Here is a 27,942-nt window from a genome sequence, read left to right as displayed (position 1 = left end):
ATTGATAGGCCGATAACCGCAGACCGCAGGTAAGCATCCAGCCTGACCATATCGTGCTTTCGGCTATGCGGGTTGCCCTGCCGTGCAAGTGGCTCCGAAGTGGTTGTAAGTTCTTAGGGGTCTTTCGGGCTCCCTGCAGAAACTCGTCGAGGGAGATATAAGACCGAGCCACACAACACCAAGAAATTGAGTGTGCACTTCGTCTGGTTTACAATCAACCACCCGCGGTCTAGACAAAGTATCGGATTGCATACTCAACACTCAGACGACCACCTGAGCCTTTATTGCATCCAACTGTCGTGAGATTCAACGTCGACTTAGTGCCCAGCCATGGCTGTGAGTATTGGCTGAGACCCCATACGATACGATGAGGCGAATAGGCTAATGCTTACTGCAACCGTGTGCAGAAACCCTATCCTCAGATTGTGCTCTTCGGGGACTCTCTTTTCCAGGGCTCCGCCTTGGTTTCCGAAGGCTTTTCCTTCCAGGCAGAGCTCCAGTGCCGTGAGCCAAGTCGTGCTTGAATCTCGTGTTCTTGGGCTTACAGACCGCTTCGTAGATGTCATGCGTCGGTACGACGTGGTAAACCGTGGCTTCTCGGGCTGGAACACAGCGAATGCTATCAAATATCTACCCGAGATTATCACTCCGCCCTCAGATTCAGGACCGCAACTGAAGTACCTTGTGAGCACCTTCGACTCATTGAGTTCTTCAACTGCTAACGAGACCTCGTTAGCTGGTGCTTCTGGGTGCGAACGATGCTGTGCAGCCCATGCACACTACGACACAGCATGTGCCGTTGGACGAGTATAAGGAAAACTTGATTAAAATCGTTACGCATCCCAATGTCACGGCTCACAAGCCCAAGATTCTCCTCGTCACGCCGCCGCCGATTGACGAGATCCGCATCACCAAGCTCGACCTGGAATGGGGCCATCCGAAGCCGACGAGAACCTCCAAGATCAGCGCTGAATACACCCAAGTGGCCCGGGACGTCGCCGCCGAGGTGCCCGGCGTGACGTTGGTTGATCTTTGGCAGGCGCTGATGGATCATGCCGTCTCCAAGACGCCCGGCTTTAAGGCCGGAGGTCCCTTGCTTGGCACGCCGGAGCTCGGTGAGCAAGGCGGGCTGGCAGACCTCCTGCCGGACGGCCTTCACATGAGCGGAGAGGCGTACAGAGTCTTTTATAAGACTGTTCTGCCTTCTATCGGACAGGAATGGGCGGGTTTGCCTGAAGACGATCGCACTGGATATGTTTTCCCGGCTTGGCAGGACCTTAACCCTCCGGCGTAGCACGGCAGTACTTTCACATGAAGGGGAAGCCAATACGAGGCCCATGCGGGACCCCATCCGCCCTGCGAGAGGCATTTCAAATTAAGCCGTATTTGAAAACTCGTGTGTGTGAACCCGCACGTAGCTCACTCCGTACTGAGCCACGGCAAGAAACATAGTCCTTTGGATCTCCAAGAATAGTCAATGTGCAAGTACATGTGCTGGAGCACCGGATTCCGCGGTACGCTGGTGGATGCGCCTGGATGGTCACCCATGGCCAAGGATAGTTGTTCATTGTTCACTGTGTCTATCTCTGAGACGTTGACAATTACTCCCGTACCCAGCCCGTTCACTTTGAACTTGGACTTTTGCAAGATACTAAACCAAAATCCCCCACAACGTTGTACAATTCCTTCCATGCCTTGCCAGTTGCTCCCCTCGAGTCCTGCTGAATTGTTCTGGATGCGCTTTGTCAGCCTCGGTGAGGTTACCTTGTCAAGGCAAACCAACGAGGCATGCCAGGACAAGGCGAGGTATGACAGGGGTGGTGATGCCGAGTTGATGACTTTAGTCCGCCGACTCTAGGTAACATTTAGCTGTTTCTTTAACAGGCCTCTCGGAAGGTTTAAAGTTTGGCTGTCTGCACGAGGCGGAATATCAATGAGGTAAAGAACCCTGAGGAAGTCACTTTTCGGTGAGTTGCAGCTTGCAGGAGACAGCAGCAAGCCTGCGCCCGTATGGAATGGCGCCCGGAGTCTTCAGCACGTCCCTGGCGCTGGAATTGAACTCCCCCAATCAGCCCCTCCTACCGCGTCACACTACGACAGCGCGACAAGCAACTGGTGAGGTGGCTCCGCTGCGGTTCCAGTTAGTGGGAGGGCCACGACTTGGCCTTCCTTGCACGCACTGCCCTGGCGAGTTATTAGGCTGCCCCGCCGAAGTACTTCTCAGGTACCGCTGAAGTCCGGGTCTAGCGCATTGGATCAGCGTGCGAAGTACCGGGCCTCCTGTTCTCCGCGTTCATGTACCTCTTACGCTGTGCAGGAGGGTAACGGCAGCCAGCTTGGCGAACCGGAACTGTGCAAATCGTCTGCACTAGCAAGGGCCAGATACCTCCGAACTACCTTCACGAGGTACGCCGAACACTTGGGACCGCGCCTCTCACTGGCCTGTCCATCCACTCCCGTTGCTGCCCGTTCACCTCACCACCTTCAAGCCTGTCCTCCTCGGCCTTGTCCTCTTCCCTGCCTGCCTTAATTCAATGTGCCAGTCCAACTGACCTCAGGACTTTGTTTGCCTGCCCATCTTCCCCGACGTCCTCCCCTCATCACCTCTCACAGCCAAACGTTCGACAGTCTAGCTTTGAACAGTCCATTTCCTGCCTTCGACTACCACGCTTCAGACGCCACGTCCGCTATATCCTGTTCGATCGAATCTTCCCGCGAGCCCTCCGCCAGCCTTGACCCCTACTACTTTCGCTCCTCTCTAGCGCCTCCCCGTGACGACATCACACTGTTCCACGACCAAACGAAGCATATCTCGCGTCCTCGTCTCATTTCCACACCATCTTCATCCATACCGAGTTGTCAATAAGCCCGGAATTTGACTGCACCCCGGCGTCGAAAACCTGACATTATCCACAACCATCTCAAGCAACGTCTCCTCGGGGCAAAGCCGCCTCCATTGACCCTCGTGCAAACCCAGCATAGCGCCGTCGTCACTCTTTAGCTGCCGCAGTCGCTTCGATCGACTGGATCGCGGGGGAAACGTCATCACCAAACGACAAGAGTTCAAACCTGTGCCTGCTGCTACCGCCGTTGACGACCTATTCGGTCTCACCGTGCGATGTGGCGGGGGAGGAGGACCTCGTGAACTGATATCGTAGGGATCGAGGTCGGAAGAGTCCATCCATAGTCTTCCTCGACCCGTCATTCGAACGCGCCTGCACTCGACACAACCGACATATGGGCGTATTGCCCTAACCGGACGAGCATCACCTCTCCCTGCTGTGTCGATATCCGCATTGGCGCTTCCGTTCGAACACCTTTCTGATCCCAATACGCTCGCTTGCTATCGTCTTTCGCTCTTCTCTCACGTCGACACATATCCGTGCATCCTTTGAATTCCCTTCGATCCGAGATACCATAATCAGCTCATCGGGACCACTTCCGGGCATGGATCATCGGTTCCCAATCACCCGAGACGACCTCTTCAATATCCAGATGGATTTGAAGCAAATCCAACTGGTTCAGAGCAATCAGGGCGAGAGACTAGCAAGACTCGAAAAGCGTCAGGAACAAGATGCCAGCCTCAAGTCGGTGTGGCAACAGCACCCCTTTCCTGGCGTGCTAGCCGGAACTCCCCAGCAAGGTAAGTTTAACTCGTGTATATGTACAGCAACAAATTGTTGACATCGCATCTACCAGGGCCGACCCATATATCTCCCAACGACATGTTTGACGATTTCGACGAGCAAGGCCAGCATTTGCTAAGTTCTCTCCATCTTGGTCCGACCGAGGAAGAGCCTGCTCGTCGAGGTGCAGCCTCGCGGGCCAACAGCGTTCGATTCGACGAGAGTGCGTTACGAGGAGCAGACTGGGCTAGTCAAAGCAATCGCCACTCTGGCGAGTTTGGGCCTCCTCGTCCAAGCAGCGGACTGATGATGGAGCGATCACTATCCCACAAATCGGACGGGCGACATAGCTCGGCTGGCCATTCCGTTCACTCTTTTCACTCTGTGGCATCTGGCCGAGCCAGTAGCTTAGGCTTGGACACCAACTTCGTGGTCAGCAGCCACGAGGACGACTCCCCCCTGGACATGCCGGAGCCGCCCCCAGGCCTGTTCGTCCTAGGATCCGTCCCGACTATTGTTCGATGCTGGCTCACCACGAACTTTGCCCATAACACGATACTGTACGCCGACTTATGTACGGGCTCTCAAAGGTCTGTGCTGGACTACTCCGTCATTATGGACCTTGACCTCTTGGACGAGGTTCAGCGTGATGTGGATGGAACCTTCAAGATCCGACTCCCAGTGTACCTAGTCGAAGCCACCGTTTCCGAAAGAAGCAGCCGGTCATCGAGCCCGGTCCCCCAGATTCCCAGCATTCTGACAGTCTTCGAGGTATCAGGCATGGACCAGGCCGAAGGCGCAGAACCGAAGAAGGGCATCCAGATTTTCATTGGTAGTGACGTCCTAAGAGCTCACCAGGCCGACATTCTCCTGTCTCAGAACCGTATGTGCTTGTACGGCAGCGAGCGTGAAAAGCTGTCCGTCCCTTTCGTACGCCCAGAAGACGAAGGTATCTTCAAGCACATCAGCACAACAAATACCATCCCAGATAAGCCTCGGCTCAATGCCAATGCCGCACCATTCGTGTCAGGAGAGCCGCGATCTCGAGCTTCAACTACGCATGACGGTTTGGAGAACAGTGTGTCCAGCATGCAGCCTGACGATGCCGAGTCGCAAGGTCCCTTCTCCCCTATGGAACATCACTCTGTACTCAACAAGTCGATTGGAGCAAGCAACCTGTCTGAAAGTGGCGGGGAGAGTGAGCGGCCAGGCAAGGACACCACCAGCGGATCTGAGTCCGGGGCGCGAGAGGTTTCGGCTATGCAGAACAGCTCGGCCAGCGTAGAGAACAACCGACGCGAGTCTACCGGCGGCATTTGGGGCTCTTGGCGCCAGGGCACCTCGGCAAACGGCGCGGAGAATGGGCAAAGGGACGCCAACGGTTCATTGAGCGGCTATCAGCCTGCTGGGCGCGGAGGTCGGAACATGAAGGTGTTGAAGCCCCTGAAATCGGGCTCGTCATCATCTGCCCGAACTGGAGCTTCTTACGAGCCGCCTGCAACCCTTAGGACCAGCGGAGAGCACCGACGAAAGAGCCAGGCCAGCGTAGCGGCAGAGAGCACCCCCCCGGCAACGGTTCGCTGGGAGCCAAAGAGGACGGTCAGCGGCAGCGCGGAGCCCAAGGTTCAACGGGAGTCAAAGAATGCCGGTCCGCCGTTGCGGTCGGCGAACCCGATCGGAGGAGCTTCGGCTTTCTCGTGGATGAATCCGGCCGGCAAAGTGAAGCCCACAGCGACGGCCGAGTAACTCATGCGGAAGAGGGAGGCAAAGGCCCCGGCGGCACTTGATGTAAACCCGGTTCTATATGGCCCGATCATTAATCTTCGTTTTTCTTTTGCTTTAACAAGTCGACCCACCCTCTTACACCCAGAGGCGGAATTGCTTCGGTATCGCGCGAGACGGGCCGGCTGGGAGCTATGCAGTGTACCATGTCCAGCAATAGTGTTATGGCACGACAGCTAGAAAAGCCCGCATAGCGGAAATAAAAGAACAAATCCACGATTTCACGTTTTGGTCTCCAGTGTCCCTCGAAATGCCACGTTTTGATCGGCAGTACTTGGCGGTGGCGCCGCAAACAGAATGCTGCGGAGAGGATCTCCTGCGCACCCCCGTGGGCCAAGGTGCAGATACCGGAATCCACGCCGGCTATGCAGCTGTTGTCCAACCAGCTGCACAGCAACTAAGTATTAGTTCCCTATGTTCCTTAGGTAGGGTTCAGGAGAGGCCAGGGCCGGGGCCGGGATAACCCCCCCACTTGGCTTCTCCCCACGATCCGTTCCCCCGCATTGCTAAGTCGCTGCACCAGACGTCACGGCTAACTCACTGGATTCCCAGCTTCTCGAACCACTAAATTTCAATAATAGGCGTAGTTCCCTACACAATAATCATCCCTTAGGACATGCACATCGGGCGCATCCTTCGGACCCCATCACCTTTTATCCATTTGATTGAGCCTCGACCGTACCAACTCCCGCTGCGACCCCGCTTCCTGACGACGGCGGCCATGTCCGAAACCGCAGCCCCGCGACGCCGCCTGCAAAGGCCGGTCATCTTGTGCGTTGATACTGCCGACGACTCAATTCCCACAACGATGTTGGGTGGCATGCATCAAAGAATGGTTTTACTAATCGAGGCATCATGACAGCGTCTGCGACCTCCAAGACAAGTTCCGCAACGCCATTTTCGAGTTCGAGAAGGTGGTCAAGACGACGTCGAAGCTCCTCCGTGCCGCCGAAACCCTCAAGGTCCCCGTATTCACAACCACGCAGAACCGCGCGCGTCTCGGCGACACCGTCCCGGAGCTGGCCCCCTTTCTTAGGGAGTCAGACCTCATCCGCCCGTTCGTCGACAAGACAAAGTTCAGCATGTGGGTGCCCGAGATCGCGCGACAATTCGACGGGAAACCCCCCGCCGAGGTGCTGATTGTCGGCATCGAGTCGCACATCTGCGTGACGCAGACGGCGCTGGACTTGCTAGCGGCGGGACACAAGGTGTACGTCCTCGCGGACGGCGTGAGCAGCTGCAACCGCGAGGAGGTGCCAATTGCGCTGGCGCGGTTGAGGCACGAGGGCGTCACGGTCACAACGAGCGAGAGCGTGATTTACGAGATGATGGGGGACGCCGCCCTGCCCGAGTTCAAGGGCATTGTGGGGTTGGTGAAAGATACCAGCAAGGATACCAAGGAGGTTTTGCAAGCTTTGGCGTCCAAGATTTAAAGAGCTGAGGGGCATCTACGAAGAGGGGAGAGGGGGAAGGGGGGGTCCCTGGGATATTTGGTTAGAGACGCGCGCGCGAGCGCGCCATGCAAGACTTCGATTCTCTCTTTTCTATACAAATAGAACTCCATCTCTCGATATCTCAAAATCCAAAGAAGGTAGCGGGCCGCGAAACCTCTCCCTTCACTCGACATCAACAGCCTTCACCTTGGCCCCTGACAGCCACTTCAAATCCCCCTCAACCGTCAGCCTCCGCACCCTCGCAAGCTCGTCGATGAACGCCGGCACGAAGGTGCCGGGGCCTTGCACATCCTGCCTGACGGCGGCCCACTCGGCCGCGATCTCAAAGTGCAGCAGCCCCGCCAGGACGGCGAGCAGCTTGTCGTCGGCCCACGCAGCCAGCATGGCCGAAAGGGTCGTGCCGAGCACGCAGCCCGTCCCCGTGACCTGGCCCAGTAGCTCGTGCCCGTTCTCGACGGCAAACGTCCGCGCGCCGTCGGAGACATAGTCCGTCTTGCCCGTCATGAGCACCACGTTCCTCTCCCTCGCGGCCAGGTCCCTGACGAGCCGAGCCTTCTGCTCATGGGTCAGCGTCGAGGACGAGTCGACGCCCTTCTGCTGCTCCACGAGGGCCTGCCCGTACACGGTCGCGATCTCCCCCTCGTTGCCCTTGATCAGGTCCAGGTACCCGCCGGACAGGATGGTCTTGACGGCGGCCTTGCGGATCGAGGTGGCGCCGGCGCCGACGGGGTCGAAGACGACGGGGCGGCCCGCGCCGTTGTACGCGGACAGGGCCTTGAGGTAGTTCTGCAGGCCCTCGGGGGTGACGGTGCCCATGTTGACGACGAGGCTGCCGCCCAGGCGCGCGAGGTCCGGGGCCTCCTCGCCGTAGTTGGCCATGATGGGGGAGGCGCCGACGGCGAGGGCGACGTTGGCGGCGAAGTTCTGGACGACGAGGTTGGTCATGTTGTGCGACAGGGGCGAGGCCTCGGCCACGGCCTTCACGACGGCGGGCACCAGCTCGAGGAGGCGGTTCACGTCCTTTGCGGGGCCATTGCCGGAGGAGACGGCCACTTGCCGGTACGAAGGGCTGGACCTGACGAGCTCCAGCAGGCGGCGGGACTCGGCTTCCGGGTCCGGGGCGGAGACGATGGCGCTCACGACCGCGACGCCGTCGAGGGCCGGGCCCGAGGGGCCCGAGGCGGACTGGTAGAGCACGCGCTGGATGTTTGCGGGCTTGATGCCGCCGATGCAGACGGTCTTCACGCGGGGGAAGTGGCCAGCGGCGGCGATCTCTGAGAGGATCGAGCGGAGGCCCGAGGTGCCGATGATGTGTTTTGTGTTTTCTTTCCTGTTGTTGTGGAAGAGGAGAGGGGCCGAGGTGAGCAAGGGGAGCTTTTGTCAAAAGGTAGATGGGATTCCGGTTTTCTTTTCTTTACAGTTGGCCGATGGGGATGGATGGGGCGGGTGTGGGTTTTGAGAAGAAAGGGAAAGGGGGGCAGACAACTCACGTCGAGGTGGCAAAGACGGTGCCGATACCTAGGTAGTCTGCGCCGCCCTCGCACGCTTTGAGGGCTTCGTCGGCGGTGCTCGCCGTGACGCCGATGATGGCGTCGGGTCCGAGGATCCTTCGCGCGGCGGCCAATTCTGGTCCTGAAATCAGTCTTTGTGGCCGTATTAAGAAGTCGATTATTAAGACGAGGAGACGCCAGCGAAAAGATGAAAATGAAACCCGCGCAATATATTATATGACGAAATGAAAGTGAGAGCAAAATGAAGAGGGGGGAGGGGAGGTTGCTCGAGCTCACCCATATCATCCTGTCCGATGTGCACGCCCTCGCACCCCACCGCCAGGGCGACGTCGACCCGGTCGTTGATGAGCAACGGCACGCCGTGGGCGCGGGTGACGGCGTGCAGCTTGCGCGCGTTCGCGACGAGGTCGCCCGTGTCGCTCGTCTTGTCGCGGTACTGCACAATGGTGACGCCGCCCTTGACGGCAGCCGCAACGACGGAGGAGAGGTCGCGGTCGCCGAGGATGGCGGGGGTGGAGTCGGTGACGAGGTAGAGGGAGTAGTCCACCTGCGGCTTCGACATTGTCGCGGCGTGACTCACGTGGATCTAGACTATCGAGGTTTCCTTCTTTTGTAGGAAAATGTATATATACAGATTTTGGAGTGAGTGGTAAACCAAGACGCGGACGGTTGTAAACCTTGAGGGCGATGCTTCGGGAAATGAGTGACTAATATGCCGGTAGATTTGATGTTTGCTGCGGGATGAGGCTCTAAAGACCGGCGCCGTGTTTTTCTCGTGTAAATGCGGATATCCGCGGCCGAGGACGGCCTTTTTCCCCGCCGATGGCGCGGCCAAGGAGTGATGACATCAGCTATTTAGCTTTCTTTCCGTGCAGGACTGGCCGGCTCGGCGTGGAGACGGTTTCTCCCCGTGCCTTCTCCCCGTGCCCGATTGTGACATTCGCAGGAGCATGCTTATTTTCTGTTTCAGAGGCGAAAAGCGAAGGACGTGGTACAAAAAGGCAGGGGAATAGAGATATGGGAAGGAGAGAAAATGGTTGAGAGAAGCTGCGTGCATATACACATCTTACCCTTTATTTCAGTTTATCACGCGCTATTGTATTCCGCGATGAGCCCATATTCGCTTTCCTTTCGATTACTTGTACGGTTCTGCATTGGCAACGGCCATGAGCCAGCGATGGTGTGAAGTGGTTCTCAATTAAATTAATGTTTGGGTTTCCCAGATGCAAATATTTGCCAGCCGGCCAAGATTCAGTCTCATCCCTCTGCGCCCGGCCGAAATCCGGAACCGTTGCCGAAAATCCGCGCCCAGGCTTTGCGCCCGGCCCCGGCTGCTGCCGATCTGCTTCGGGCCGCATCTAGCAAGGCATCACACACCCAGCCATGCTCTACTCTTCTCATCGAGCGGTAATTCGTGAAGAGCGAGGTTTTCAATCTCCAAGTCGTTGCGACTGTCGACACAGCACTCGCCCACCCCCACCCTCCGGCATTCGTGCAGCTGCTGTGACTGCCCTCGATTTAACTCCCTAAAATAACCCGATACCCAATTAAATCGCATAGTGGTGCCCCCAATAATCCTTCTTTAGCGCGGGCTGAAGATTTCCCAGAACTGAGATGGGTTATTGCTCTCGGAAGAGGGATCACCCCCTTCCAGATGTGTGTCATGAAGTCGTTACATTCGTATTACATGTGCTTTCGTTTCTAGGTGGTGGTACAGATCGTTCAGTTTTTCCTCGTCAGAATATGTCTTCTCAGAGACGGTTATCTGCGGGAGTCCGCGCATGATACGGGGAAAGAGACGGTTTCGTGCGCCAGCGTTTGTTCCGTCGTGCCCGCTTCTTCCAGCATTCGTCAGCGCCGTGGTTCACCGACGACGATGCCTTCGAGAAAACATCCCCGTAAGCTTACTGTAACCCGCCTCAAGTGACGGTCCAGTCCATGACGGGAAACATGGAACCGGCGGCCCAATTCTCGGATTCGTCGCCAAGCATGCCGCCCCAGAACGTCGCGTCCAGGTCCCGGATCATGGCCTGCGTGCCATCGGACATGTTTGCTGGCAGCTGGATCGGGTCCTGGATGACCGGCTGCGATCTCAGCCCGCTCAGCTCCCCCTTCACAAGCTCCCTGAAATACGCAAGCATCTCCGTGAGCCGCAAAAAGGGGTCGACAACCTTGGGGCCGGGAACATCCGCCAAGCCGGCGGCGTCCCCTGCAGGCGCCGTGCTGAACGAACTGTTCCTCCGCGCCACGAAAACCTCCAGGTGCGCAACCTGGCTCCCGACGAAGCCCGCGAGGTCGAGGTGCTTATGGATCAGCGACAGGTCCCAGCCCGGAACCTCGATCGTCATGAGCCTCAGGGACACGATGAAGACGTAGAGGAAATCGGAGGCGCTTAGGCACGTGAAGCGGGGTTGGAAGCTTCTGTTTTGTCGCGGGAAGCGAGCGTCGAGGAAGGTCTTTGCAGCGCCGCAGCAGGCCCAGAGCAGCTGAAGGCGTTCGGTCAAGGAGATAAAGGACGCGGGGCCCTGGTTCTCCGGGATGCCTATCTCATAGAGCAGAACCTCGGCGATGCTAACGTGAGTAAGAAGGCCAGCTAGAGTGCATTTTTTAGCAAGTGTTCAAAGAGTCGATGGCGTTCTGGTCTTACCATTATCCTTGAGGTGCTCTGGTAGAGATGATTTGAAGATGTCAATTTGCTGCTGGAAAGACTGGACCACCATGGTCAGGGGTAGCTGCAACGATTGGAAGCTCGTACTCTCCGCTCCCAGTGTGAGAGAAATAGTCTGCGCGAGCTGCTGGATCTTGAACAGCTGCACTAGAAGCTCGTCGCTGGGGTACTCTGCGGCCTCCTCGATCTGTCTGCAGCAGCACTCGAGGTACGTGGCGTTCATAAAAGCGTCCGGCCGCTTGTTTGTTGTGAATACACTTACCCAAAAATGTCAGTCATGTTATGATATGTCAGACCGCCAGGTAACAAAGCTACTCACAGCGTGTTGAGGTAATAGCAGCCGGCAAATGCCCTCATCAGCTCTAGCCGAGATGATGTCTGCTCCTTCGTCTGCTCCTTCGTCTTCGACTCGACCTCGCGGTCTTGCAGGTTGACGCAGATCCCTTTTCCCCTCTCTCTAATCTTAATGGGACTATCCTTGAAGCCTAGACTGACGCACATTGATCTCGCGAGGAAGAGAAGGTTGGTGAGTTGAAAACTGCTGATGTTATAGTGATACCTGCAGGTGCACTCAACGTCAGCCATCAAGAACCGAGATTCCGGTTTGACCGGTTTCACTCCTTACCATGTAATCAAGAGTTGAAGACCCTGAAGCACATCCAGGCTTCTCTTTGGTTTGGTGAAGGCCGCCTGGATAATGTCCTGCAGCAACTCATTGCCTAAGGTCACCTGCCTCGTAGCGTCTAGGTGGCAGGCGGTCATCATGATGCCCTTCCACAAATATGGTCTCTCCGCGGCAAGCTGCGTGGGATCCATATGAGAAGGCACGACGACAAAGGGGTACAACGGCTGCATATCATCTATGAAATTCTGCAGCATAATACTCTGCTCGTTGTTCAGCGGCCACGGCGACTCAACAGGCACCCGGCCCACATCAGGTTGACTTTGGCCACTGCTGCTGGCGGTATGGTGATCATCGATTGTTGATGAGCTGGGAGCAGGCGAGGTGTCTGAAGCGCCCTCGCCGGTCAGCACCTCTGCCGGCGGGAAGAGGTGGTCGCAGCTAATCGGGATCCTGACCCTGGAAGACGTCGGCTTGCTTATCTTGCCGGAGAAGGGAAGCGGGGAGCCGCCTCTGCCGCTGCCGCTGCCGCTGCCGGGGACGACCCCAGGGGAGGTGTTGCCTTGTGTGGCACCGAGCTGTGTCGTCAACTCATCCAGTCTCTTCTCAAGCTCCGAGACCTTGGTGGGCCTTGGGTCCTTCTTCGCTCTCGGTTTCGCAGGGGTCTGCGAGCCGCAGGGCTTCCGGAGCCGGTGGCATCTGGAAATGGTCATTAGTATCCCGTCTCGGAGAATAAAATAAAAAAAGAGTTTACGGGGACATGGAGCGACCTACCGCTCACACTTGTCGCTGCCTTTCGGCCCCGGGATGCATCTCGCCTTCGCCTTTGCGCAGGTGATACAGGCCCGTGGCCCCTTGGTCTTGTGATCAACGTCCATTTGCATCTTTACAAATCCATGAGAGGCAATAAGAACGGGACGAGTTATGGAAAGGCGATGGGTCGGAACAGAAGTGGCTAAATAAGAACACGAAACGCGCTGCTTTACCAAAGACAGATCCGCGTCGTAATCCTTCATTTAGGTTGTGGCTTCATGACGGCTCTCCTGGAATCGTGTAAGTCATGGTGGATCTCCCAACCAATAGCATGGGTCGAGGTGGCTTTTGTCGAACGGAGACGGAGCAACTCACTGCGTCCGTCTCCGTCGGAGTGCTGACTAAGCAACACAGACACTCGCCTCTGTGTGGCTCGTTTGTAGGAGGTAGGGCAGTATGGCGGCCACAGGGACCAGTTGACGGGCACCGCGGAGACCCGTCACGCCGGGTTTATGGTGGGCTGCGCCCATCCAAGCCGGACATCGCATTCGCATAACTTTGCGATGTAGAGCACGTGCATGGAGGATCAGCATCCTAGCGTGAGATATCAGACGACCCCTCCCCCTCACAAATATGTCACAAACGGCAGTTAATGCATGTAAACTTGAGATGGTGAATAATGTGCCAATAATGGATGACATTCATTTTTGTTAAATATTGGTGTTGCGACCAACACTGGGACCAGATAACCTTGCAGGTAAAAAAAAATCCCAAATCGAAAGAGAACAACAGCCACGGGCGTGGTGAAAAATCAAATCGTTGATCGCTCCAAAGAACGTGGTCTAGGTCCGCTGAGCCCCCCTGTAGATATCAACGTCAAATGTGCCGGATTAGATACACCGGCCAAAGAACGGAATCAGATAGCAGAGCTCGCAGCCTGACCAACTGCCTTGGCCTCACGCTCCAGCAGGGCCTCAACAAAGCCGTTGCTGATGTTTCCCGCGGCCTTGATATCCTTCGCAGCTTGCTCGATGCCAAGCTGTTTGTCGGTCCACAGGGGCTCCTCGGGAGCGGCGTCAGCCTCCCCGACGCCAATGAAGCCACCCTCGGCAGCCCACTCAGAGGTGCGCTTGATTCCAAGCTTGGTCCAGATCTCGTCGATGGCCTGAACAAGCTGGTCGCGATACTCCTTCTTGTGGCCTGGGGTAGGCGTGACACGCAGTCTCTCCTGCCCAACAGGAACGGTGGGGTAGTTGATGGACTGCACGTAGATCTGGTAGTCCTGAAGCAACATGTCCGATGCCTGCTTGGCAAGCTCAGCGTTGCCAACCAAGATGGGGATGATGTGGGAGGGGTTGGGAATGACGGGGACATCGCGGTCGCTCAAGGCCTCCTTGACAGCGCGGGTGTGAAGCTGTTGAAGACGGCGATCGCCGTCATAATCCATCTGGTATTCGATTGCCGCCTTTGCACCAGCCATGGTGGCAGGAGGCAGAGACGTGGTGAAGATGAATCCAGGGGCGAGAGAGCGGATCATGTCGACGAGCTTGGCACTGCCGGCAATGTAACCACCAACACATCCGTATGCCTTGCCAAGGGTGCCGGTGATGATGTCAATGCGATCCATGATGCTGCCCTTCGGGCGGCCCTCCCGATGCGCCTCAAAGTCCAGGTGCTCCGCAACACCCGCACCGCTGGGCCCGTACATGCCGACAGCATGGACTTCGTCGAGGAAAGTGATAGCGCCGTACTTATCCGCCAAATCGCAAATGGCCTCAATAGGACCAATGGAACCGCACATGCTGTACACAGACTCAAATGCAATGATCTTGGGGACATGCAGGGGCAGTGATGCCAGCTTAGCCTCGAGATCCGCAACGTCATTGTGCTTGAACACAACCTTCTTCGTTCCTGAGTGGCGAATGCCCTGGATCATGGAGGCGTGGTTCAGGCTGTCAGACAAAATCACACACTCGGGCATCTTGCTGCCGAGAGTCGCCAGAGTGGCATCGTTGGCCACATAGCAGGAGCTGAAGACAAGAGCGGCGTCCTTGGCGTGGAGTTTCGCAATGGTGGCCTCCAGCTCGACAGCGTGCTTGTTGTGCCCGGAGATGTTTCTCGTTCCACCAGCACCGGCGCCATATTCGTCTAGGGTTTCGTGCATCGATTTCAAAACGCGGGAATTGCGGCCCATTCCGAGATAGTCATTAGCGCACCATACGGTAACCTTTTCTCCCTTTTCAGCCATATGAGCGCGGGGGAATTCCTTGGCCAGGCGGTTGATATTGTTGAAGTAGCGGTACGACTTGTCCTTGTGCTTCTTCTCCAGTTCGGAGTTGTAGTAGGCCTCGTAGTTGAACTTCGCTTGGGAGTTGTCCGAATTGCCCATGCCCACGTTGGACGCGGCATTCTGGCGAGCGGCCGACAAGTTCGGGGGGATCTGGGCTGGACCAGGGATTAGCTCAGGCGTTCATCTTCGCATTGCGGTTTCCGTACCTTTATTGTGCCCGTTGATGAAGGGGGCATCGACAGCGCGGGCATCTTTGTTACGGCTGGTGTGGATACTGGCGCGGCCAGGCTTGGAGTTGGTGCTCAGCGCGCGGATGCCAGCGACAGACGAGTTTCCCACCTTGGCCGGTCGACCGTGGCCGTACTGAGCCGACTGGACGGTCAAGGCCTTTCCCATGACGGGGCAGCGATGAGCGAGCAGCTGCAGCTTGGACATGGTTCCGCCACAGGGAGAGACGGCCATCTGGGGCGCCGCCTGGATGGCATGAGGGCGAGCCGAGGTAGACAGCGCACGCAGCTTGGCGGGCGAGGCCGTCTTCAAGAAGGGGCACATGGCCTTGGATTGGCGCAGGGCAGCCTCCATGACGAACAACAGGTAGTTTTCGAGCAAAGTTTCGTGTTGGAGTGGTTCGGGAGAGGCGGTACGACTCTCACGGTGTGGTTTTCGTTGTGGATGTTGTGGTGTGGCGATTCAATCGCAACGTAGATGCGAGGTCAGCGTTGCCAGCGAAAAGTGTCAGCACGGGGGCTGGACACAAGTCAATTGACAGAAGAAAGGGTCGAAATTAATCGACAAAGACGGATTTTTGCAGGCGGGAGAGAGAAGGGGGGGGTTTCAAGCGGATGGGGAGAAACGAGAAGAAAAAGAGACCAGATTCCCGGACCGTCCTTTATTTTAGGGTCTCCGGTGAAGAGTCGCCATGACACCAAAGAAGGCGCAGGGTACCTAGTACGCGCACTTGGGACCGGGGCCCTTCAGACGATGGCGGGGCGGCCGGTGCTGGTGCAGTGTGGTGGGCGGTCTTGGTAGCCCGAGTCGAGGTCTAGATGGCGGTGCGATGGGGTGCTGTTGTGCGCGCCTTGCAGTGTACAGTACGCAGTAACTTGGCGGTAAGGGTACATGGATGGGTTGTGTTGGTACGGCGTCCAGGGTGGGGACCCCTAGTCCCGCCCTTCGACATTCGGCTTCTCGGAGAGGGAGAGAGGAGAGAAAACACTGAGAACATTGCCCCATTACACTGAGTTTGGCCAATCGAAAATCGCTTGGAGCCAATTTCTGGGGAATTGGCGACTCTCTGATTGGCCACACCCCTGTCGCACGCATACTGAAAGGTGATGGATGTTCAAAGCCCGCCGCCATGAGTTTTTCCCCTCTGGTGTTTGCTTGCCGTCCTTTCGTTCCCCTGGCTCAAGCACCGGTAACGATCCTACCTATTAGATGTCTAGTTGCTCTTCTAAAACACCCACAATGCCGTTTCCAAACTCCATGCCTCCTGGAATCACCGTAGAGTGGATCGGAAGGATCGTACGAACACTACGCCGGTCGCGGCGCTTCCCGAGTACGCTGGTGGATGACTGAAAGAGTCAGAAACCAGCTCTTGTTCGTTGCCCCTTGTCACTTCCGTCGTCCCAAGTACCGGGCATAATATTTGCTCATGGCAGAAAAACAGGGAGATGGAATGGAAAAGATACTAGGGGGTGAACAGGAAGAGGGGGAGGGAAAAGGCAGAAACTAAGACAAAGAATGGTGAAAAAAATTCAGCTCCAGGGAAAGCAGTGAGACATGTCCAGAGTGGAATTGTTCTGCTTGGGTTTCCGGCCTTTGGTTAGTCACCTGCGCGTGGTCCGCTTAGGATGCCTCAAAAGTAGTCTCTCCTCTGCCATTGGTGAGAAGGGCAATACCGACGATGGGGCTAGGAGGAGTCGTTGTGACACTGCATTCGCCGAGGCTATTTCCAGGCTCACCATAGCTTACTATGTGTGGTACAAACCCAGAGCAGAGCGCATCTTGAGCCACACCGTAGTAAGCAGCCAGGCATGCGCAGCATATAACATCGGCAAGCGTACGAGTTCGACAAAGTCTGCCGTTTCACAGAATCTTAGCTGCCGAGCCCGGCATACGCTTAGGGGGTTGTAGACACCTTTTTAGCCTTGTGTACCGAGATCTCAATTCATCTGATTGCTGGCCCTAACGCCGATGCTAATGCAACCCTCAGACCACTTCTAGTCAACTCTTCACAAGCTTGAGGTCGTGTCTAGGTATGCCCATAAGGAAGGGGTATCATAAAAGCAAGCATCTCGATGCCGCAAAACTCCGATATCCTCATGAAGCAGAATCTCAAGAAAATAGAAAATAGAAAAGAAGATGCGCGTGAAAGCAAAACATAACCGTGACTCATTGACGCCAACGCCTTTCCACTCACAAACTTGACCCTGCCGACGACGATGGCCCCTGTGTCCGCTTCTGGTGTTCTTCTAATCTACTTTCCTCAACAGCCTTGCTGGCCCATGTAGGAAGTCTAGGAGCACGATTCCTCTTCCCTTCTGCCCCTCCCCTTAATAAGTTCAAATCGTCGTCATCGTCCTCTTGGAAAATAGGTTTTCGACTAGCCGCTGGTGCTGCATTCGATCGATTGACGGTGTTCTGGGGGTGCTGTTGGTTAAGCTGTTAGCCGCAACTGGTGCCGAATGAATGAATGAAAAAAAAGCTGCTGCAAAGCGATAAAAGCAAATGTGCTGGGCTCATACGTTAGGCTCTTTGACCATGCGTTTTCCCAATCTGAGTTTGTTACGAAACTGCTGTTCCTCGAGCTGCATCAACTCGCTCTCCATGTTGTCGAGGCCACTGGTCGTCGAGGCATGCGCAAGCTGGGCTGGAGGCAGATGTCCTGTGAGGACTGCTGCCGCAAACCTGGAATTCTCCATCAAGCCACACAGTTTCTTCATGTGCGACATATCTGGTAGAGTCCCTTCCTTCATCTCGATTCGTACATTCCAGGTTGAGTGTGCAATCCGTTTGGCTAGGCTACTCTTGTCCTCTCCAATCGCACCTAGCACCTCGGGATCAGTCACCTTGTCGAGTGACTCAAGGATTTTCTCCTCAAATTGATCTGGCCATTTAATCATGCTAGAATTTATACTTGGCTTCGCTTTCGGTTGTTTTGAACTCCTCAGAGGAGAAGAGAAGGGCCTGTCGGCAGGCGGGGGAGTAACTTTTCCTTGCTGAGCTCTGAAGAATGTGTTGGCGCCAGCCATGGGCATGGGCGGAGCTCCTCGATGCTGCGGAATGATTTAGTTTTGATCCCCCAGGCTCATATGTGACCTTACCTCTGCTTGATTCTGTGGGGAACCCTCAAGGTTCGGCATTGACTGGCGGGAAGCAGGCGCCTCTGGGTACGTCTCCTTGACTGCTATGCTTGAGAGTCTCGCAGACTCGGGCGCATTGGAAGGAGTCGCCAGACTTGATACGTGGTTGTTGGCGGTCTGCTGAATGGGTCCAAGCTGGGTTGATAAGTGGGCTGCATTTCGCGCAGCCGAGATGGTAGCAACGGGAGGTGGAATGGGCGTTGATACCGCATTTACTGACAACCCTGCGACATGGTTCGATGCTCGTGGTTCCACAACTATCCCAATTATTGAAGGCACCATGGAAGGTGGGACGCCGAGTCTGTTTAGCCGCTCTTGCTCCAGTTGACGAAACTTCTCGGGGTTGGAGTTGCGGAGAGAGTTCATGTAGATCTGGTCTTTAACGTCCTGCAGGTCCTCAGGGGTCAAGATCTCGTTTGTGTCCTCTTCCTCGAATGTATCCGTCATCAAGATGGAGCGGATGCCCAGCGACAGCTCGGGGGACTTGAGCAAGCTGGTCAGCACTGCGTCTTTCCCCCCGAACGGGACAACGTCCTTCTGTTCGGGTTCCTCGCGGTCTCTGAGATATTCATTACCCTTCTTAGACCATCGCCTTGGGTTTTCCTTGTCCACGACACGTGACGCTAACTGCGTCTTGAAAACGGCCCTGTTGTGAAGGGCCTGTTCGAAGGTGCCGCCAGACAAGAATTTGTAGACATAGACTGGCTTTTGCTGGCCGATACGATATGCTCGGCCAATTGCTTGCTGCTCCTGAATAGGATTGTACTTGAAGTCAAAGATTACCACGCGATTGGCACCGTAGATGTTGAGGCCAACTCCTCCCGCATTTGTCGAGATAAGATATATTAGAGTGTCGCCACTGTTAAAGTCTTTGATGAGTTGCTGCCTCTGATTGATAGGTGTCTTGCCATCGAGACGGGAGACCTTGCGTCGCTGTTGTCGGAAAAGACTGTCCAAGTAGTCCAAGGTCGGTATTGATTGCGTGAATACAAGGATCTTGTCTCCAGCCTTTTCGCACTCATTTACAATAGCGACGAGAAGCTGCGTTTTCCATGACAAAGTAGGCGAGATAATGTCTTTGTGGGATCCCATGATCCTAAGTCCCTCACTAATGATGTTGCTTGTCAAGGCAAGGTTGGTTGTGTTCGGATCCATCAGATTTCGGCGTTCGTCCGTAAGCTTCCTCTGCCAACAACGAGGATGATTAACGATCAAAGAGAGGTTGCTAAGGGCAGCAAGATGCTTCGCAGATGGTTGCCCACTCAGGTCGGTTCTGATGGATGCAATATAAGCGTCATACAACTTGGCCTGAAGTGTAGTGACGGGGACAGTGAGTACAAACTCCATCTTTGGTGGCAAATCGTTCTTCAAGCAAGATTTGATCGTTGCTCTGTTTGTTTTGGGGGCTACAGTAGCCTCCAAGACAGCAAGCTGCTTCTTCGCCTTGCGGAACTGAGAATTCGAGCTGTCCTCATAGAGGCCAGCTTGAATTGGTTCTGCGTAAACAGCCTGGAACTCTGCGGGGGGTCCTAAGTAACCAGGTGCTACCCAGTTGATCATATAGTAGAATTCTACCACATTATTTGCCAAAGGAGATCCGGTGAGTGCAATTCGGCTTTGAGTTTTGAACTGTGCTGCTGCAATCGACACTTTCGACTCAGGGTTCTTCAATTTGTGGGCTTCATCGGCAACAACAAGGCTGGGGCTCTGCGTAAAGATTTCCCTAACCGATTTGCCATCGTATTTTGACGGGAGCTCTTCGTCGGGCGTATCAAGCAATCTCTTGAACATGTCGTAACCGATGATCATAACCCCGCCCTTCTGATCCCAACTGTGTATCGTCGGCACTCGCTCTGCTACCTTCGTCGCGGATTCCAATTTGAAGAACTGCCCAAGAAGCCCCTCGGGAGCCCACATCAAGAACTCATCCATCCAATTGTCTACTAGTAGGGATGGGCACAGCACCAAAGTTTTCGAGTCTCGGAGGTCCTCTGGGATCTGCGATCGGATCGAATTGTCACTGGATTGCGCGGCCTCAGCGATCGCAACTAGCAAAGTGATGACCTGCATAGTCTTGCCGAGGCCCATGGTGTGAGCCAGAAGACATCCTTGCCGCGCCTTGGAATCGTAGATAATCTGGTTCCACATGAAACGCACTCCATCGATCTGGTGATTCTTGATTCGTTTGCCAATATCTTCGTTGACGTAAACCAAGCCTTGATCGTCTTGCTTCGTCTCATTGATAATCAATCGCGACTTGTCACTCGAAATATTGTCGGACGCCGCGAGCTTTTTGCGCAGCTCCTTGCGCCGCTTCTCCTGTTCTTGAAGCCGCCTTTGGTCGCTTTCTCTGAGATCTTTCGCGGCTTGGTCTACGAGGACAACTCGCTTCCGCTTCTTAGACGGAGAGTCTTCGATGTCGTCATCACTGTAGCCTCCCAAGGATCTCTCCTCGTCAAAGCTTGCTAGTCGTTGTTGCTTTGGCGTTCCTGAACCAGAGCCCGCGGTTCTAGTTTCAACTGGGAAGTAAGGGACAATGCTCCCGTTCACAAACTCGCAAAAGCCCTCAAACTGCTCCACTTTGCTCTTGATCTTCTTCGCTTTCCCTCGGCTAATCGGTTTGGTGAGGCTAGAGGAAGCCATAGGCTTGCAGAAGGCAAAGACTCTGAACAGTCGTGCGATCGCAGTGCCAAGTTCGTGCGCAGAATCCTCATCATGGGACTCGGAAGCCTCCTCCAGCGCAATTGTGACGTTGTCGGTCCATATATCGGCAGGATCCATCGTCTGGACAACATGAAAGAATGGGTTTCTTGACTTTTCGTCGATTCGCCAAAGGACACAGATCAGGAGTCGTCTGAAGTCAGCTCGTTCTTTCCAAACTTTAGGTGGAATGTCACCGATTCTGCCAGGCTGGTTATAGGGAAGATCGAGGTCCTCGTCAGATAACTGTGCCAATTCCTCGGCATCACTCACAGGGTCGAGCTGGACATTCTGTGTTGCGTTTGCCTTCTTGGGCGTATCGAGACAGATGACGTTTCTTTCAAACACAGGCTCCGAATCGAACCCTGTCAAGTCGATAATGTTGTCGTCGGATTGAATTTCAATTGGAGTTTCCACTGGTGATTCCTCCTTTCGCAAGTATGGACTTGTAGGGGCCCGTCCAGGCTCTTCAGTGTTGTCCAGGTTCATGGGGCTTGTTGGCCGCGACTCGCCCGGGTCAGGCCAGTAGGTTGCGTCTACCATAGATTCGATAACGAAATCGTCATTTTCTTCGTCCTCGTCGCTTGTGATAATTTCGCCTTCCTCATCTGACAGGATCTCTCGCTGGATAGGAGCTGGGCGCAGCTTGGGCATTGTCTCCGATTGCGGAGGCTCAGTCCCTCGTAGAACGTCAAGAAGCCATCTCTCAGCCTTCCGGTCCTCGACACTGCTATCAAGGCAGCGCGCTTGTCTTCTCAACTGATCTTCAGTGGGCCACTCGTCTCTCTGAATCTCTCTGCGAAGTTTGTCGATGCGGTTATTGAGCGCCTCAAGCCGAGAGGTGGCATTGGCTATTTGTCGGACAAGTCCATGACGGCGCGCTTTGTTCCAGAGTTCGTTCGCCTTTCTCTGCTTCTTCGGTAGTTTTCTCTCATCCCAAGATTCTTCCATTTTCTGTATTTCCTCCTGCAACACTCGATCCACATCTTCTTGAGTTAGGTGATGAGACTTCAAGTCCATCTCCCTTTGCAGCTCCTCTTCCTCGTCTTCAATGGCTTCCCTGGTTTCGGTATCGTAGCCGTCCTCGACATCCGACTCGCCGAAGAGAGGAAGAACCTTGTCCTCCTCCTCAGGCTCCAAGTAGGGAGATTGTCCATTTTGCATCAAAACAAGGGATTGGTTGTTTGTATAAAAGAGTCGTCGGATCGCTCGGTTAACCTGCAGGCGTCGTCCGCTGGGAATCAAGCCCTTGGTAACAAAGATAAATGTATCTCTGCTATTAGCTGGGTCATTATTCTGCGAAATAAGACTCGAATTCGGTACCCGGTGGGCGGTAATCAATCCGTTGCATCCGAAATAGGCATTAGGCTTGTCGTCTCGCCATCCCAGCTCCTTGTCCTGCCTTGCAAAGTTTCTAGGGCTCGTTGGAAAGTCCTTCATAGAGAAGTCAATGTCTTGGGACTGGACTTCACGTGAACCAAAATGTCGCGATACGAGTTCATCTGCGGCAGTGGGAACAGGTGCAACGCCTACTCCAGGGACACTGGTAGAGATTAACGCTGGCGCCACCCTTCGCTTCTTCTGAGGGGGTTCGCTTGTCGTCTGGTCCATATCGTTGTCATTGAGAACCGCGGTTGGATGAGCGTCGGTTAGCTTTGGGCTTAGGGGGCCGTCGAGTTCACTAGTTGAGATTAATTGGGTTTGTAGTGAAGTCGCGACAGAATCGCCACGATCTGTGATTTCCTGCATCTCAGTAGTCTCTGTGGAAGGTTTCGCGCTTAGGATATCACGAGAGCTGCCGCCCTGAACTGCAACTGCATAGTTTTGATCGCCGTTGGCTGGCGCTTCCTGCAAGTCGCCTAGCATTTCGAGATCCTGCTTAACCAGATCGGCTTTGAACTGTCGGTAACCCTGGCTCTTAGACTTCAGATGCTTGATAGCTTTGACGAAAGTCATCTTGTGAGTTATCTTCGTAAGGCCGAGGCCCTGAAGAAGACCATCGAGAGATGGCATCACATCTTCGTAAGTGAGGAGCGTTTCGCCGTCGATGCCATTCTCGACCAACTCTTTTGAGAGCGCCTCTGGGTCAGGTCTCTTGGTGGCGAGCTTTGGGAGCCATGGGCGATTTTCGGCGGCGCATAGCTCGTGCACCACTTGCTCGACATCCCACCCAAAGGGATCGTCCACATTGCCCGCCATCTTGCTTGCCGTTCAGGTCATGAGTCGACTTGCTACATGACAGCAGGTGTGTTAGAATGGCCTCGGAAACTCGATCAAGGGGGTACGAAGACAGATTGGCTGACTGTAAGAGGGGAAGGAGACGAGATACGAGAGAAGGCTATGAGAGCCGAGCGAAGAGAGAAGGCCCGCCCAAAGTCGGCCTTTATATATATATATATATATATGTATCTGAGCCCGAGCATAAAAGCCGGTGGCTTCTGGAAGATGTCTTAAAGAGAGTTGTGACAGAAGTGGATGATGATGAATAGAAAATCGACCGGAACAAAAACTGACAACTGCGAGGTTTGACTTACGATGAGCTCTGTGGCGGTTGACCTTCACCTTTGGGTAACATGAGCCGGCCAGGACATTCTCCGAGGGAAGGAAGTTGCAGAGACGGGTTGTGACAGAAGTTTAGAAAGGGACGTCGGAGCTGAGAGTCGTCTGGACAATGTGAAGGTCCTGACAAAGAAAAGAAGGATCCCTGTCAGGCAAACAAGTCTGCGAATTTGATGGTACTCGGTTGGGGCCCTCCAGACGTGTAATGAGGAGATGGTAGGAGGCTGAGGAAAATAAGACGAAGTTAAACCCCAGATGAATTCGAATCAAGTAGCCGTCCCCGATTTATCAGTTGCGTGGGAGAAAAGACGTCGAAACGAAAGACTGAAGACGCAGGAAACGAGCTCCTGCAGAGTTCACGACGCGTGAGCTGGTAGAAGTCGCGGAAGTCACAGTCGCAAGCCCCACCTTCCTTCACCGCGCAGGTACCTAAGGTACCTTAGGTAGGTAGCTTCGACAGATGCCTCCACTTGGCTCACGCTTCAGTACCCGCGTACGGTTGGTAGGCAGGTACCTTCGAGGTCAGTACCTTTGCTCTTGCTGTGGGGAGTTGAAGGGATAGCCAATCGAAAATCTCCATCTCAGCTTTGTTTCAGTAGGTAGGTGACTATTAGAATCGGCGTTAAGATAAGGCAAGGCATCCCTTATCGGTGGTGGGATGGAGGGGTAATGCTGAACAAGGTACCTCAAGACAAGGTAGGTAAGTATCTCTCTCTGTCAGTGTAACTGTCCAGATTCTTGGAAGAAAGGATTATAATCAGTTCGGAGGAGCAAACAAACCAATCCCTCCGATCACGACATATTTTAATTTATTCTAAAAACCCCAAAAATAAATGAATCAATGGACTGCACAGAATGTTCCGTTTCATAGTCGAGCCGCTGGCCTCACAGGGGGGGCATGGGGTTGTGCTTAACATTTCTTCCCAGCTGGCCGATCACGTCTTACGTGCATCGAACATACACAAAGTCATTGCTGTCGGGAACCCAGTCCTGGAATCTTGTGGTGGGGCTACCGATTTCTCTCCCCTCTTGGACATCCCCATCCAGACTTTTAGGCGCTACTCATCCAAGTATATCTCTTCCTGGTACATCCAGGCAACTCAACCATTCACTCGCTACTCGTCTCTCGAAAGGAACATAGTGCTGCCATACGCCATCCCGTTGGCGAGAACTCATTGACGAGCCGCGATCCCGGCCTTTCAGTCCCTCCACATACCAACTCATCTAGCGTTGGTCTACAATTATTAATCACTCAGTTGCAACAGACAAAGCCACCAGCCCTTTCATATTTCGAGCCGGGGAACTTGATAATAGCAAAGGTTGCCTCAGCCATCACCTCGACTTTCTGTGTGTCCGTCTCACCGGAAAATTACCAACATCAACATGACAACTCCAACCCTTACCAAGGAGCAGTACCCACCCCGGCTGTCTGGATCGGAGCAGGATGCTCTGGTGCAGACTGTCAAGGACTGGGCAATCGGCAACGGCTTGTCCGTCCGACCACCTCCCACCGTTGTGTCGCCCGAGTCGGACCCCAAGGGCATTCTGGCAGTCAACGTGCCTGTAACGCTCTTCCCTAGCCCGTTCCCTCGGCAATGTTTTGAGCAGGCAAGATCTGTTCAGAAGACTTATAATGAGCTTTACGCCGCCATAAGCAGAGATGAGGAGTTTCTGAGCGCAATGGTAAAAGAGTATGTTGGCACCGACGTTTTGCTTGCATGCATGCCGAACCGACGGCCGTGTGCAACGTAGTCATGACAACCTAGATCTAATGATGCGTAGGGTCAAGGGCGGCGATGACTTCATCGGGAAGCTATGGGATACCCATGTACGAGTGAAGAAGGAGGGGTACACCCAGGTACGTCGTTCCTCACATTTTCAACCCGAGACTAATCTTGTGTAGGACCTTTCTCTGGGCCTATTTAGATCGGATTACCTCGTCCACCAGGATACGTCCACAGGCGAACCCAAACGCCAGGTCAAGCAAGTTGAGTTCAACACGATAGCCTCGTCTTTTGGCGGCCTGTCGTCCCGCACCTCACTACTTCACAAGTAGATGCCCCATTTCCACCCACTGATGACACCGCGACTAACGCCTGCAGATTCCTCTCCGTGGCAGAGTATCCTCTCCTTGATCGTCCCATTGAGTCGGGGTCTCTCGAGTTGCCCGAGAACAAGAGTGTCCAGGGTCTTGCCGGTGGAATCCGCGCGGCTTTTGATTCGTATGGTCCATCCGAGCTCGGCCACAAGAAGTGCGTCATCTTCGTCGTCCAGGGCGGCGAGAGGAATATTTTCGACCAGCGGCACCTCGAGTACGCGCTCACCAGCTCTTCCGACCCCGTTCAAGTCTTCCGCATTCCGTTCTCGGAACTCCTCAAGCACACCGAGGTTGCCGACACCCCCAAGCGGCAGCTGCTTTACAAGCTGCCGAGAGATCCATCAAAGGTCTTTGAGGTGGCCGTCGCGTATCTCCGGTGCTGGTACGACCCGTCCGACTACCCGGATGCGAGCGCCTGGGAGGCTCGCTACCACCTCGAGAGATCGTCAGCTATCAAGTGCCCCACCGTCTTGACTCAGCTGGCGGGCAGCAAGAAGATCCAACAGGTCCTGGCCACGCCGAGGTCGGGGTCATCGCCCTCGGTCCTGGGGCGCTTCATTCCGGACGATTCTCCGCAGACGGCAGGAGTATGGCAAACCTTCACCAACATCTTCCCGATGGACACCTCCGAGGCCGGTCTGGAGGCACGCAAGATTGCGCAGGACCCCGAGCTCTGCAAGAACTACGTCCTGAAGCCGCAGAGGGAGGGCGGCGGCAACAACCACTACCGCGAGGACATCCCCGGGTTCCTGAAGGAGACCCCCGAGTCGCACTGGGGTTCATACATTTTGATGGAGTTGATCACCCCTCCCAAGCAAGACAACATCATCCTCCGGAACGGCAACCTCGAAGAGGGCGGTGTCATCTGCGAGCTCGGTATTTATGGCACGGCCGTATGGAACCAAGGCACCGGAGAGGTCGTTCACAACGAGGAAGCTGGATACCTGCTCCGGACCAAGGGCGACACCAGCAACGAGGGAGGAGTCGCCGCCGGCTTTGGCTGCATGGACAGCTGCACGCTTGTCTGAGAACAAATGGTACAGATAGAGCCTCAAAATGCAAACATGCGGCATTCAGTAGACGCCCTTCCGGCGATGCGTGTGAGGATGAGATGGGCGGCTGGATCAAGCAGCAATTTAGTTTCGGCTGCGTAATAGCACATTCAAGACAATGCATATAAGAGGTGCAACCCGTGGTATCAATTATCCGTCCTAGGAAACTTTTGTACATCACGCCTCAACCGGCTCGATTGTCAGTCATTTTGCAAACAAAAAAAGGAAACCCCGATAGAGTGGAGAGGGGCCGGTCAGGCCAAGATCTCGAGGGCACTCTCGTCTCCGTCATTCATACATGGCAAAGAACTCCGTTCACAGCACCGAAGGACGTATTTACTCGTTGGCGTTTGTGCCGGTCTGGGGGCGTCTGAGGACCTCGATGTTGCCTGGGCATAGCGTTAGAATACCGCGATATTGCAAGATGACGGCGAGGTAGGTTTGGGGGGGACATACGCTGGACAATGTTCAAGGAGCTACGGGTCTTGCCCTCGCCATCCTGGTAGGTGCTCATGGTAGCGTCGCCCTCGACAAAGACCAAAGATCTGTAACCGATAGCATTAGCATTCCAAAGCTCCACTTGATTTTTTTGTCTGTTTGTGAATTTGGCTTCGATCGTACCCCTTGGGCAAGCTCTGGAGAAAATCGCGACGGGGACCCTCGGGCTCGAAGCTGGTGACGCGGAACCAGCTGGTCTGGCGGTTGTCCTTGGGGCCGCTGTTGCTCGCGACGGCATATTTGAGGATCTCGCGGCCAGTGCTGGTGGGCTGGAGCTCGGGGGTGTCGGCGAGATTGCCGACGATGGTGATGCGGGCGACGTTGTGGGAGGGGGAGGTGCTGAAGGCGCGGGCGATGCGCGGCGCGGCGGCGGCACGGCGGAAGAGGGCGGCGGCGGACATTTTTGTTGGCGAGGTTTCAAACCTGAGGATGAAGGAGCGAATGCAAATGAGGTGGAAGTGGTTGCGAGACAGAATGGAACAAAGAATAGCGAGTGGTGTGATGTGTCGGAATTGACGAGACGCCGTTGGAACCTGGAGACAAGAGCTATCGGTTTGTTCGCAGTGCACGCGTTGGTTCGACGCGATCCAGGGGGGGCCGCCCGCCGCGGCAGGTTGCTGGGCCGTGGCTCGTGCGTCTCCAACCTCAGGTCCTGAGGAGTGCAGCGCGCATTGACGCAGGATTTTCTGCAGATTAGCTCTTGTCAATATCGAGTAAAACGGGTCGTACTCGCTAATCCGAGCCCTTCAATAACAAGGTTCCCTAGTTTGGACGACGGCCATCTCATCAACATGGCATCACCATTCTCTCTAGAAACAGACAGCACCTCCATCCCGCTGATCAATGTTGCCTGCTCATGACGACGTCCTAGCTCGTCAGGTCAATTAAAATTGTAGTCCTGAAGTTCATAATACACCCGAGTGACTGTTGATAATTTGAGTCTATCGCAAGCCCTACTTCAATG

At 54.9% G+C, this 27,942-nt stretch overlaps 9 protein-coding genes across 9 annotated transcripts; 4 read left to right on the top strand and 5 right to left on the bottom strand.

Moving 5' to 3' along the window:
• Positions 1-330: 330 nt before the first annotated feature.
• EsH8_IV_000731 (SGNH hydrolase-type esterase domain-containing protein) lies at positions 331-1,294 on the top strand (the record flags this gene model as incomplete). Its single annotated transcript, XM_083265621.1, has 4 exons — positions 331-336; positions 408-504; positions 560-684; positions 737-1,294. The coding sequence occupies 4 exons, from the start codon at positions 331-333 to the stop codon at positions 1,292-1,294; spliced, it is 786 nt and encodes a 261-aa protein (XP_083124516.1).
• Positions 1,295-3,447: 2,153 nt separating this feature from the next.
• Positions 3,448-5,372, top strand: EsH8_IV_000730 (uncharacterized protein; the record flags this gene model as incomplete). Its single annotated transcript, XM_083265620.1, has 2 exons — positions 3,448-3,643; positions 3,700-5,372. 2 exons carry the CDS (start codon positions 3,448-3,450, stop codon positions 5,370-5,372), a joined length of 1,869 nt encoding a protein of 622 aa, XP_083124515.1.
• Positions 5,373-6,024: 652 nt separating this feature from the next.
• EsH8_IV_000729 (uncharacterized protein) lies at positions 6,025-6,841 on the top strand (the record flags this gene model as incomplete). The annotated part of the gene is made up of 2 exons (XM_083265619.1): positions 6,025-6,179; positions 6,271-6,841. The coding sequence occupies 2 exons, from the start codon at positions 6,025-6,027 to the stop codon at positions 6,839-6,841; spliced, it is 726 nt and encodes a 241-aa protein (XP_083124514.1).
• Positions 6,842-7,024: 183 nt separating this feature from the next.
• EsH8_IV_000728 (bifunctional hydroxyethylthiazole kinase/thiamine-phosphate diphosphorylase) lies at positions 7,025-8,935 on the bottom strand (the record flags this gene model as incomplete). Its single annotated transcript, XM_083265618.1, has 3 exons — positions 7,025-8,192; positions 8,353-8,488; positions 8,650-8,935. The coding sequence occupies 3 exons, from the start codon at positions 8,933-8,935 to the stop codon at positions 7,025-7,027; spliced, it is 1,590 nt and encodes a 529-aa protein (XP_083124513.1).
• A 1,357-nt stretch (positions 8,936-10,292) lies between these two features.
• On the bottom strand, positions 10,293-12,547 carry EsH8_IV_000727 (uncharacterized protein; the record flags this gene model as incomplete). The annotated part of the gene is made up of 5 exons (XM_083265617.1): positions 10,293-10,966; positions 11,021-11,298; positions 11,361-11,600; positions 11,667-12,362; positions 12,438-12,547. The coding sequence occupies 5 exons, from the start codon at positions 12,545-12,547 to the stop codon at positions 10,293-10,295; spliced, it is 1,998 nt and encodes a 665-aa protein (XP_083124512.1).
• A 785-nt stretch (positions 12,548-13,332) lies between these two features.
• EsH8_IV_000726 (5-aminolevulinic acid synthase HemA) lies at positions 13,333-15,288 on the bottom strand (the record flags this gene model as incomplete). Its single annotated transcript, XM_083265616.1, has 2 exons — positions 13,333-14,861; positions 14,913-15,288. 2 exons carry the CDS (start codon positions 15,286-15,288, stop codon positions 13,333-13,335), a joined length of 1,905 nt encoding a protein of 634 aa, XP_083124511.1.
• Positions 15,289-17,124: 1,836 nt separating this feature from the next.
• EsH8_IV_000725 (DEAD/DEAH box helicase) lies at positions 17,125-22,970 on the bottom strand (the record flags this gene model as incomplete). The annotated part of the gene is made up of 3 exons (XM_083265615.1): positions 17,125-17,358; positions 17,454-17,984; positions 18,033-22,970. The coding sequence occupies 3 exons, from the start codon at positions 22,968-22,970 to the stop codon at positions 17,125-17,127; spliced, it is 5,703 nt and encodes a 1,900-aa protein (XP_083124510.1).
• Positions 22,971-24,713: 1,743 nt separating this feature from the next.
• Positions 24,714-26,456, top strand: EsH8_IV_000724 (glutathione synthase; the record flags this gene model as incomplete). Its single annotated transcript, XM_083265614.1, has 4 exons — positions 24,714-25,021; positions 25,113-25,188; positions 25,234-25,382; positions 25,433-26,456. 4 exons carry the CDS (start codon positions 24,714-24,716, stop codon positions 26,454-26,456), a joined length of 1,557 nt encoding a protein of 518 aa, XP_083124509.1.
• A 360-nt stretch (positions 26,457-26,816) lies between these two features.
• EsH8_IV_000723 (single-stranded DNA-binding protein) lies at positions 26,817-27,379 on the bottom strand (the record flags this gene model as incomplete). The annotated part of the gene is made up of 3 exons (XM_083265613.1): positions 26,817-26,869; positions 26,937-27,025; positions 27,102-27,379. 3 exons carry the CDS (start codon positions 27,377-27,379, stop codon positions 26,817-26,819), a joined length of 420 nt encoding a protein of 139 aa, XP_083124508.1.
• Positions 27,380-27,942: the final 563 nt, after the last annotated feature.

The sequence above is a fragment of the Colletotrichum jinshuiense genome, chromosome 4 (genome assembly GCF_051148585.1).
Source record: "Colletotrichum jinshuiense chromosome 4, complete sequence".
Classification (NCBI taxonomy): Eukaryota; Fungi; Ascomycota; class Sordariomycetes; order Glomerellales; family Glomerellaceae; genus Colletotrichum; species Colletotrichum jinshuiense.
This window is presented reverse-complemented; position numbering and strand designations above follow the sequence as displayed.